Here is a 12,796-nt window from a genome sequence, read left to right as displayed (position 1 = left end):
ATCATGAACGTCTCTATAACTCAGTCTTTGATATTTACAACAATATAGCAAAACACGATCACGACCATATATGAAAACCAGCATTAAAAGGACGGCAGCGCGCAGGTTTTCCTGTATTCGTTCGTGAGAATGTAATAGGCGATTAAACGGTAAATGGCAGAATATGGAAAAAATACAAGAAGAATTCCCATGTTTTAAGAATTTGGAAAATTGGCCATTTGCAAGATTGAAACTGTTGCTAAGTTAAGTTTTAGCTTGTACTTCAATATAATTGTGTGGATTAGTAATGAGCATGAATTATGGAAGATTATTGAAAAGTTTAGTCAAAAAAGTTATTATTTCGCACTAAACGTATTAACAAGATTCCTTGGTTAAAATTATCATCTTGTGTCGATCATTTCTCAACTATCGCTGAAAAATTTACTTTTCATTAAAATGACTTTGACAAGGTTACAGCCGGTGAAAAATGTCTAATTATTTTAATGGTGTGCTTTTAACAACTTTTGAAAGCAAAAATAACGAGGATAAACTAACAAACATACTGTTAAAGCAAAATAAACAATCATAAATTAGTCAGCTTAAGGCAGTCGTTTATTTTATGAAAATCAAATAGCCTTTATAATGGTACCGAACATGTCTGAAACCTCTTTCGGCAAAAAGACGAATTTTGTTGTTCGTCAATAGGATATGAATTTTATTGTAATTTGATAAACACCGCTACAATCCCCTCCCTCAATAATGAAATATAATACGCCAACTTTCTTTTCTCAATAATTCAGTAGAAGATCTTAGCTGTTTTATGTAATGAGGTCTTAAGCTTCCAAAAAAGCATAGTTGATAAAAAAATGAAGTTACAGGTAGAAATGATTTGGTTTTAATCCTAAGAAATTTGATGTATGTTTAATATATGTCTCACTGTGAAACATTTTTGTTATCGAAGATTATGTATGGCGTCATTCGTGGTTCTTCTAATCTTTTTGAGCAGAACATACATTACTGTGAATTTCAACCTGATTTTAGACAAGAGATGTTGTCGTCACTAATGTCAATGGCAATTATTTTTGATTTAGTAATTAATAATTCCTTCATTATAAGAAGCATGTGGTGGTCTTTTTACTAACGCAGGAAAGTAAATTTGATGATGTCAAATCTCTCACGCGTAGTATTAAGGAAACAAGATCAATCAAGCAGTTATCACGAATATTTCTAATGTCGATGGCAATATGATAATGATAATGATGTAGAATTTGTCTGCATGCCAGAAGGTAAATTGGTCAATTGACAATCAAAATGATAAACAAAATATGCCATTAAAGGTGTTATATTCCTTTCAGCAAATCATGTACAACAAATCTCAGTCTTTGAAGGGCAATATTAGTGGCAACGCAGAGGTAATTTAGTCTTATAAACTAATTCCGTTTCAAATGTAAAAATGCTTTAAGTAAGAAAATTTAACATTTTACAAGGTAAAATTCATCAGAAAGCATATTAAGTACACTGAGAAAGCAGAGCCTATAGTTGTTTTCTATGGATTATAAGATCTATATGTGACTGTGACCCCCCACAATTATCGCGTTTGTTACGCTCCCCTAAAGCTTTATTTGATATAACTTATGGGGAAAATACTTCACCTTTACCCGTTTGTGTACTAGATTACAGCGAATATCCTGAACTTTTCATATTTGAATAACTCAAACGGCGAGTAAAAATATATTTTAAATACATAGTTTGAATTTTGTTTTTACTCTCTTTTCCATACAATAATGTAAAGTGTTAACTAAGTTTTACTGTTGTGTTCCTCATTTCTTGCGTTCAACATTCAGCACGCGATGTGATTACTCACCGAAAAAATAAATTTTTATTGATTACATACTAGCTCTGAATATAATTCCAAAACTTAACAAACAATATACAAATATACATATTTTCTATATTTTGTATTAATAAATACTGCAATAAATATGTAAGTAAGATTTCCACTCACTTTACTTTATGTCAGTTTCAATAACTTCTTAAAGCGATGCGTTCTGCTTGATATTGCAATTTTCCGTTGCTTCAGCTTTTGGCATTCTTGAAAACACACTCCCTTTTGTTCAACGCATTCTCCGCAGTGGACGAAAGGATTACGCTCAATACCGCAAATATTAAAACAACTATAGAAGTTTGAGTAACAGGCCCTTTCACAACCTGGTAGATAACCATAGCTTTGACAACAGCATATCAAGAAGATCAACAAAGCATACGTCTTCATCGCATTACGCATTCTGAAAAGGTTAAAAATAAGTATTTGAGAAGAATAGTTTATGAAATGAACTTATGATAACAAGTCTATTTTACCTTTTTTTTTCTCTGAATTCTGCCAAAATGTTTACGTTTCTTCTTTATGGTGACTAATTTTTTTTATAAATGTGATACAAGATGATTGGCCTTTTATACCCACGAGAACTATTTATGATTGAAAGAAGTGCATGATCCCACGATTTTATTGACCCCATTTCCTGTTACCGTTAGTGAAGGAAGTACATGGCTTTTCTTTAATTGCACGAAGCCATTCAGGAAAGAAAGGGCAAAACGTTGTTTTGAATATAGAAAAATTTGATGTTTTGGTTTGATGGATAAAAGTTCATTTTGTGAAAACATTAAAAACAAAAAACATTTTCATCAGGAGTATGATGAAGTTGTGACTAATGATGGTCATTACCTCAAACAATTGTAAATATAAATATTGGATGACTTTGTATACACAGAGGAAATTATATAGGAAAATCAACGTATCTGTTCGATGCTGTAATTGCCATCATCAAACAAAATGTTCGCAAATTATTGTGTAAAAATATCAAAGAAATGCAGATATTGTTACAGGAAGAATACTAAATTCATTGGATATACACACATACACACATGACATTCTCGCACACATCCCTCAATTATTTGTTTTAACATTCAAATTATATTTTTATATTGAGCAATGTCAATCAGTCATATCATGTGCTACTCACGAGTTAAAGTGAAATGTTGCGCATAGTCAGATATAAAAAATATGTCGTTGTCTTGAGCAAAATTACTTGATGAATTTCGTGAATGAAAGCTGCATTGTTATCAGAGGTTGTGACGCATTTAAAAAAAAGCAAGGATGCTAATAATCCAGGAAATTTGAACAAACGTCATCATGATAATGTTAAATATGTCCCAGCTGGTGGTAAACCGTCATATAGACAAAATAATTAGAGTTGCTCAATTTTAAATTAAAAATACATTTATTACACAACACCTATCATTTGTTGAAAATGTCTAAAGAATAAAATTTTGAAAATTGTGTGATCTTTTAGTTGTTTCCAAACGTAAATATCCAAAAGGACAGCCATATATTTTTACTTTTCATTACCTGATCCGCTAAAGAAATACTCGTGACATTTAGCTACTATATTAAAACTCAAGCATTTACTTATTTACTAATGGCAATATTTGACAAACTTATAAAAGTATTAAACCATATTTGGTTGGATGTGAAGGTCAAATGTAAAATTGAATTAAAATGTCTTAAATCTCGAAAAGAAATCTTTTATTATCTAATGTTTTCGTGGCGGACACTTTAATAAAAAAAAACCCTTGAATGCCCAGTTTACTACAAGAAAATAGTAATGATCATTATTTTCCTATATTTATTGTAATTTAAATCTCACAACCTAGAACTTTACATCATAAGGTAGTTATTTTTAATTAGCTCTATATAAACGAGATCGTAATACTGAATTAGCAAGGAAAGCTCCAGTTTTTTTAGGAGTTATAGAATTTGATGAACGTTTTATGACCACCTACTGAGAATGTCCTTCCACGTGAATTACATCTTTGGTCACAGTGATTACCTTGTTTTGGAAAGGACGATGATGCAATATTAGTTTTGGCTAACTCAGAAATTGCTGGTATGAATAACTATCAAAAAGGTAAAATGCGTGTGATTATTGAGAAATGCTTTCAAAATATTTTTATTGAAAATGTGCGATGAAAAGCTTGCTATCATCGTTCTGCACGGGTGTTGTCTTTTTGTCGTCTCTATGGGTCAGTAAGAAGATAAAATTTACTTGTTGATAACATATGTGCGTCAGCTAAATTATAATTTATCGTACACATGCTACGATATACGTCTTTAATAAATTATATCCAGTTAAGGTCAAGAATGACGTAGGATTAGCTTAGAAAACGTCGTATATAAATAAATTAAATATAAACTATATAAAAAGACAAAGTAACTTTAGACATCCATAATGTTCTGTTTGTCGTTGTTTTCATTTGAAAATTATTGCTGATTAAATACTACAATTTATAGCATTATTGAAGTTACACCTCGCTAATTTTAGTGCACTTGACGCGACAAACAGATTACTACATTGTGCAATGTTGTTATAAAAGAAGAGTATTTTTAAATGCTTTTAGTTAAGATAGTTTTAGTTGCATTATGTAATTTGTGACTTGCCTTTTTTTAAATTTTCGTATTTTTCTTGTACAAAGTTTATCAAGCAATTTGCATTGGTTGGTTGAAGCTTGTTTCCCATTGACGGAAGTCTTGGAACATAGAAAATTTTCTATAAATATAATATTGCAACCTGCTGAGGAAAAAAGATATCAGGGTGGAACAGGATATCGTTGTCTATTTGGGCAGATATGAAAATAATTAGTTAAATAAGATTAGGTAATAATTTGAACGTTCTAGCTTATGTTTCAATCACAAAAAAAGAAATAAATTTCTCTTTTGGTCTCTATGTTTACAACCAAATGATTGTGATAACTTTATCGTTATAATTGAACGAATTAAAAGTGTGTCTTGTTGCTAAGATAAACCAATACAAAGCATATATACAGTGATTTTGCAAAATAATTGAAAACAACGATTTATTTCCTCGTGTGTTCATACATTCTCCAAATTTAGGGCTCATTTAACCACGTGCTTAATTCAAGTTGATACAATCATAAACTTTGTAATGTTTTTCTATAAAGTGTAGTTTTGTTGGACACCTAGAGTAATCCTGATCAGCTGATAAATACTTGATAAATGGTGATGGAGTCATGGCAAACAGTTACGATTTAAAGTTTGAAACAACATTAAATTACATTGATTTTGAAACTACAGTCATAAACACAAATGATCAGCTCAGCATTTGGTACACGTCGAATGAAGTAAGTTAAAACATGATTGCGCTTCTATGATACAATGCTGTGGAGTCTTGATTTTAGGGAATGAATATAATTGAGGGCATTTATATTCTTTGACAAATTCATGATGAGCAAACTGCCATAAATAACAATGTTAATAGCAATGTTAAAGAAAATTCACGTTAAGAGACGCCAAAATCTGTTAAAAAAATGGGGAGAATAACATGAGTACGTACTACGTACTTTGCATAAAGTAGTTTAAAGGACGCTGAATTTTACCGTAAAGGGTCTATGGCCCCTGAGGTTCCCCTAGCTCTATAGCCCATAAGAACGGCGCTTCCTTTACGAAGAATAACACGTCATGTCATGGAATGCTAAATTGTGGCTAGTAAATATTATTTGTATCGAATGTATAGTCTTTAAAAAATAATTTGTTTGAATTTGCTTGTTTTACAATAACATGATACTGTATTTTAATTAAAATATTCTAATTCAAAAGTTATTTTAATCAAAAGTAATGCATGGGAAAATTCGTATATTAGCTTTTACTTAAGAAATAAAAAATGTTTACTGTGTTTGCACGGGCTTATGCAAGCCCGAGACCGAAGTTCTATGGTTGCACATGCCCGAGAGTTCTCACTAAGTAGACATCTAGTAGCAAACACAGTAGACATCTTTTATTTCTTTTATAAAATAAAATAATGCGGAAAAGACAAACATTTGAATTTTTCCTCTAAAATGCATAAAATAAAAAGCAAAAAACAAAAGATTTGAACTGAGCAACCACTGAAATAAAATATTGTTTCGAAGGTTACGAAATTTTTTAGTCGTATGAAAAATATAAACACCGTTTTTTTAAGTGCTACCGGCCCCAGATGTGTTTTGCACAGGCTATTTCAAACACACTGCTCTAGACTAATCACTGCACGCGTTTTATTGTTTTTATTTTATAAAGATAAATGTAAACCTTGGCTCATTGGACTTTATAAACAATTTTTCCTTCCAAAACTTACAAAAAACAGCTCTGGTTACAGTATGAAAACATGTCAACCGAAGATGGTGATTGATATCATTATTAGATTATGAAATAATTATTTCAGAATCTGTTTCATTCCCATTGTTTCAACTTCTGTCGAATCTTTTTCAATCCTGTGAACTCTACTTTGAATTCACGGATTCTTTAATCCAAACTTATGAACTTATCAGGTTTCCAATTCAGAGCTACCGCTGACACATTAGACATCGCTGACAGACAACATCAGAGCTGATGTTGAAGTTAAAATCAAAAACATAAATCATTAATAAATGAAACGTTTTTCTTAGAAAAATGGATGTTGAAGGCAACAATTTAAATGGTATTAAGTTTTTAGACAAACGTGCTATGATAATAGATTTTATTGCTGGTGCAAATGGTGGAATTGCGTGTGTTTTTGCTGGGCAACCATTTGATACTGTAAAAGTCAAGATGCAAGTTTTCCCAAGTTTATACAAAAGTGCGTTACACTGTTTTAGAAGGACATGGAAAGAAGAGAGATTTCGAGGCTTATATGCAGGAACAGGACCTGCATTAGTAACTCAAATTGCTGAGAACTCAATTTTATTTCTATGTTATGGTCGATGTCAGAGTGTTATTCAAACTTTGTTTCATGTTTCTCATGTTGATAAATTGAGTGTATTTCAGAATGCATGTGCTGGTAGTATTGCTGCTTTTATAACATCATTTGCACTTTGTCCAACTGAACTGATCAAGTGTCAATTGCAGGCTCAATATCAAAATCAGCAACTCCAGGAAAACTTTGGAAAGAAACCTTTGTAAGAAGAACATTTATTTTATGACAGTTGAATAATAATGTAGCAAACTAGCAGATTTTGTTGTGTTGTGATTGTTTGCTGTCATGTTCCTTTTAAAATGATGAGAAATTTAATATTTTACAATCTACCTCATAAACCACTCAAAATTTTTTTTTACAATTTAGAGGTGCACTTAGACTGACTGCTAACATTATTACTAATGAGGGATTACAGGGATTATATCGTGGATTTGTTAGTACGTGTACACGGGAAGTTGGTGGATATTTCTTCTTTTTTGGTGGATACCAGTTGAGTAAGCGTTTTCTTACTCCTGCTGGGAAAACTGCTGATGATCTTGGTAAGAAATCCCAAATGAAATTTTTACTTCTTAAAAATATCAAAATTATTAAATAGATTTATATTATAAAGTTGCTTATATAATCTTATGTGTTTTCTAGGTCCAATAGAAGTTGCAATATCTGGAGGAATTGCGGGAGCATGTTTTTGGTCCTCTGTTTTTCCCACTGATGTTGTGAAATCCAGAATTCAGGTAAATTTAAATTAATAACATCAAGGATAGTTTTATTTGTTACCAAGAATCAATAGGAATTTGATTGAGTTGGTTGGTTGAAGACATAATACCTCCATTTTTCTTACATACTTTTCTTGTCTTATATTATATTGTTTGAGCCATGACTCATCTGCCTAGAGCTTTTCAGTGTAGACTTAAAGTCTTCTTTAATAGCATATGAGAGTTCTCTCTCTTGAACTCATCTTTTAAGTTTTTATCATTTTCGGCACATTCATCTTCAAAATCATACACAGGGCAACCAAATGACCCAATGTCATTCACTGACAAGGATTTAGACTAAGACATATCAATCTTGATGAAAGAAATGGGTTTTTTGCGCATTGTGTGATAAAACATCACAATAAAATCCCTTCGCTGATTGGTCTATAGCCATTTTTGCATTAGCCTGAGAAAACACAGTAAACATCTCTGATTTCCTAAATATTACATACAAAAGATTCTTTCTTGAGTCCCAGTTCTTCAACCATGACATTTTTCCCCATGAAGAATGACATATTTAATGATAGTCAAATTTGTGCACTAATAGTATTGCTAAAGATCTTGTTGGTGATATTGGCACTTTAAGACATGAACATGCAGTTTATCTACAGTTTTTCTCTATAAGAGTTGAACATTATGAGAAGAATTATTTCATTGGGCCACAATATATAATGTCTCATGTAGAACATATTGTATAATTTATAGATGACTTGTGAGTTTTGTAAAATTGTTATAATTTAGTGTGTTTTATGTATGTATAGAAGTTAATTACCAGTGAAGACATACTATGAGAGACTATTAATTATAAAATATTCAACATAATTTTATACAATTTGACATGTTTGGGTAAAATCACAATTAAAATTAAATCAGGTTTCATTTTCATTTTTTTGTCTGATATGTCTGTTGTTTGATTATCAACCAATTCATGATATCAACCAATTCATAATATCAACCGATTCATGATATCAACCGATTCATGATATCAACAGATTCATGATATCAACAGATTCATGATATCAACCGATTCATGATATCAACAGATTCATGATATCAACTGATTCATGATATCAACAGATTCATGATATCAACAGATTCATGATATCAACCGATTCATGATATCAACAGATTCATGATATCAACAGATTCATGATATCAACCGATTCATGATATCAACAGATTCATGATATCAACTGATTCATGATATCAACAGATTCATGATATCAACAGATTCATGATATCAACCGATTCATGATATCAACAGATTCATAATATCAACTGATTCATGATATCAACAGATTCATGATATCAACTGATTCATAATATCAACAGATTCATGATATCAACTGATTCATAATATCAACAGATTCATGATATCAACTGATTCATAATATCAACTGATTCATGATATCAACAGATTCATGATATCAACCGATTCATGATATCAACTGATTCATGATATCAACTGATTCATGATATCAACTGATTCATGATATCAACTGATTCATGATATCAACCGATTCATGATATCAACTGATTCATGATATCAACAGATTCATGATATCAACCGATTCATGATATCAACTGATTCATAATATCAACAGATTCATGATATCAACAGATTCATGATATCAACTGATTCATGATATCAACAGATTCATGATATCAACAGATTCTTGATATCAACTGATTCATAATATCAACAGATTCTTGATATCAACTGATTCATAATATCAACAGATTCATGATATCAACCGATTCATGATATCAACTGATTCATAATATCAACAGATTCTTGATATCAACTGATTCATAATATCAACAGATTCATGATATCAACTGATTCATAATATCAACAGATTCATGATATCAACTGATTCATAATATCAACTGATTCATGATATCAACTGATTCATGATATCAACAGATTCATGATATCAACTGATTCATGATATCAACCGATTCATGATATCAACTGATTCATGATATCAACTGATTCCTGATATCAACAGATTCATGATATCAACCGATTCATGATTTCAACAGATTCATGATATCAACTGATTCATGATATCAACCGATTCATGATATCAACCGATTCATGATATCAACCGATTCATGATATCAACTGATTCATGATATCAACAGATTCATGATATCAACTGATTCATGATATCAACTGATTCATAATATCAACTGATTCATGATGTCAACTGATTCATGATATCAACTGATTCATGATATCAACAGATTCATGATATCAACCGATTCATGATATCAACCGATTCATGATATCAACTGATTCATCATATCAACTGATTCATGATATCAACAGATTCATGATATCAACTGATTCATGATATCAACTGATTCATGATATCAACTGATTCATGATATCAACAGATTCATGATATCAACCGATTCATGATATCAACTGATTCATAATATCAACAGATTCATGATATCAACAGATTCATGATATCAACTGATTCATGATATCAACTGATTCATAATATCAACTGATTCATGATATCAACTGATTCATGATATCAACTGATTCATGATATCAACAGATTCATGATATCAACAGATTCATGATATCAACTGATTCATCATATCAACTGATTCATAATATCAACAGATTCATGATATCAACAGATTCATGATATCAACAGATTCATGATATCAACTGATTCATGATATCAACAGATTCATGATATCAACAGATTCATGATATCAACTGATTCATGATATCAACTGATTCATGATATCAACAGATTCATGATATCAACTGATTCATGATATCAACTGATTCATGATATCAACAGATTCATGATATCAACTGATTCATGATATCAACAGATTCATGATATCAACAGATTCATGATATCAACTGAATCATAATATCAACTGATTCATGATATCAACTGATTCATGATATCAACTGATTCATGATATCAACAGATTCATGATATCAACAGATTCATGATATCAACTGATTCATGATATCAACTGATTCATAATATCAACAGATTCATGATATCAACAGATTCATGATATCAACAGATTCATGATATCAACTGATTCATGATATCAACAGATTCATGATATCAACAGATTCATGATATCAACTGATTCATAATATCAACTGATTCATGATATCAACAGATTCATGATATCAACTGATTCATGATATCAACTGATTCATGATATCAACAGATTCATGATATCAACTGATTCATGATATCAACAGATTCATGATATCAACAGATTCATGATATCAACTGAATCATAATATCAACTGATTCATGATATCAAGATAGTTATCAAGTCCACGATTCATGTTATTGACCAAGCTTGAAGAATGATTTTGTTCACGTTTTTATAATATGGATTTTTTAAAAAACCAACGGCTGGACAATACTGCCCCTGAAATAAGGAAAATACTGACAATTAATGCTTTGATTTTTATGAAATTCTCAGCATTAACATTGAAACACAACTTGTAAAGCATGTCCAGTTGGAAAACCTTCGTCATCTCTTGTTGTAATCAATTTAAAGTCTTTATTTCTCTAGACCAGAAGCAGTGATTTGAATTATCCAAAAGGATTTGTGTCTTTAACATACGCAATATTCAGGAAAGAAGGTGAGATGAATATAAAATAATTTTTATTTTACTTAGCCTTAGTCATTACTTTTATCATCAATTTCATTTCAATAAATTGACTAAATTTCGTGGATAACACAGGTATTGGAGCTCTATATAAAGGTTTGGTTCCTGCTATTGTTCGCTGTTTTCCTGCAAATGCTGCACTTTTTCTTGCTTATGAAGGCACTCAAAGGCTATTTAAATAACACTTTCTTTCTTTGAGGTACTAAAACTTGTCATCGTATATCAATCATTTTATGAATTAAATATGAAAAAATTTAGCCAAATTGAAATAAAATTGGTGCACAAACTCACTTTATTAAATCAAGTGGTGTTGAGAGTGTTATGTAGTGTCGTATCACGATTCGCATAGAGCATATTGTAAACAACCTGTCTTGAGTTATGTCTATCTGTTATTTAGTATTTTTGTAATATGTAAAAAAATGTCCGACTTTTTTGTCAGGATTGGTTCTTTTGCTTTCATTGATGTTCATTGAACTCTTATGTGCCCTCCTTTCCCACTAAATTAGTTGATTATACGTATTTTTAGCTAAAATATTCTGTGGGAAACTGAAAAGAACGCACATAAGAATTGTGAGCTGGGATATACCTGGCGGGAAGCGAATTCTTATTATAAATATTAAAGCCGAACAAAGCGCTTTTAAAAGAGCCATTCAATACAAAAATGACGTATAAAAAGAAAGATTTATTTAGAAGCGTAACGTTTCGTCTTGACTCTCAAGACATCACCAGATATTATTAAATTACAAGTGATGAGGGATTGATATATAATAACTATTTACATAATATTAAATTACATGGTGGGATGAAACATGAAAGTAAACATGGAATAAGATGGTATGAAGTGGGATAGGTGGAAATCATGAAAGAAACATAAAAAAAGACAAAAAAACACAAAATCACAAAGTATACAGACATGAGGAAGAGGAAATTAGATTAAAGCAATTGAAGGACAATGGAGTTTCCTTGGACATTAAGAAATGATTTCATTTTGTTGTTTAAGAGGCTTTCGTGAATAAGAAGCTCTTGCGAGTCTGAGCATGAAGAAAGTATTTTAAAATCCTCGAAGGTGGCGGTGTATCCTGTAGATTTAAGGTGTGATAGTATGGAGGAATAATTGGGATGTTGAGAAGGTTTACCAGTCAATGGGTGATGCCTAAATGCTCTGAACTTCGAGTGTGTAGGTGGCGGGCTGTTTCGTACCTGGCATCGTACGTGGGTCAAACCACCCTCCACACTCGAATTTTTAATAAGAACATAAGAATTGCAGAGAAAAGCGGGTTCATAAGTTACTGTAGTAAATGTCGTTGATTTTCTCATAAATCGTGTGGATACTGTATGGGTATGTTTCAGTGCACCTGAATGAAGGTTGTGAGTTTGGTGAACACAATTTATATGATGAACGTAACTAGCCACTGTACTGAACCAAATTATTATATTATAACATATTGCACTTTAGACATTGTCATTCGCAGATAAATGTACTAGTTTTATACCTAGTTTTATACCCAGTTTTATAAATTTCTGTTAATTTTATACGTTGATCTAAAACAAAACTGGAATGTGTATCTGCACAAATCTGATCTGCTCATGATCTGTACTGTGATCTGTAC

At 31.1% G+C, this 12,796-nt stretch overlaps 1 protein-coding gene and 1 long non-coding RNA gene across 4 annotated transcripts; one reads left to right on the top strand and one right to left on the bottom strand.

Annotated features, from left to right (window-relative positions):
• Nucleotides 1–1,673: 1,673 nt before the first annotated feature.
• LOC124447073 lies at nt 1,674–2,817 on the bottom strand. The gene is made up of 2 exons (XR_006948599.1): nt 2,338–2,817; nt 1,674–2,264 (listed from the first exon to the last, which is right to left on the bottom strand). It is a non-coding gene; the product is annotated as an uncharacterized LOC124447073 (long non-coding RNA).
• Nucleotides 2,818–6,391: 3,574 nt separating this feature from the next.
• On the top strand, nt 6,392–12,739 carry LOC124446307 (mitochondrial ornithine transporter 1-like). Of its 3 annotated transcripts, XM_046997155.1 has the most exons (6): nt 6,763–6,845; nt 6,914–6,963; nt 7,128–7,300; nt 7,401–7,492; nt 11,090–11,159; nt 11,713–12,739. In XM_046997155.1, the coding sequence occupies exons 1-6, from the start codon at nt 6,834–6,836 to the stop codon at nt 11,856–11,858; spliced, it is 543 nt and encodes a 180-aa protein (XP_046853111.1). In that variant the 5' UTR covers nt 6,763–6,833; the 3' UTR covers nt 11,859–12,739. The 3 variants fall into 3 exon arrangements, with proteins under 3 accessions (XP_046853109.1, XP_046853108.1, XP_046853111.1); XM_046997152.1 differs by lacking the exon at nt 11,713–12,739 and adding an exon at nt 11,262–11,476 and having other exon boundaries at nt 6,403–6,963; XM_046997153.1 differs by lacking the exons at nt 11,090–11,159; nt 11,713–12,739 and adding an exon at nt 8,061–8,398 and having other exon boundaries at nt 6,392–6,963.
• The last annotated feature ends 57 nt before the right edge of the window (nt 12,740–12,796 follow it).

The sequence above is a fragment of the Xenia sp. Carnegie-2017 genome, unplaced genomic scaffold (genome assembly GCF_021976095.1).
Source record: "Xenia sp. Carnegie-2017 unplaced genomic scaffold, XeniaSp_v1 HiC_scaffold_22, whole genome shotgun sequence".
In the NCBI taxonomy this organism is placed as follows: Eukaryota; Metazoa; Cnidaria; class Anthozoa; order Malacalcyonacea; family Xeniidae; genus Xenia; species Xenia sp. Carnegie-2017.
Note: the sequence above shows the minus strand (reverse complement) of the source record. Positions and strands in the feature narration are given on the sequence as shown.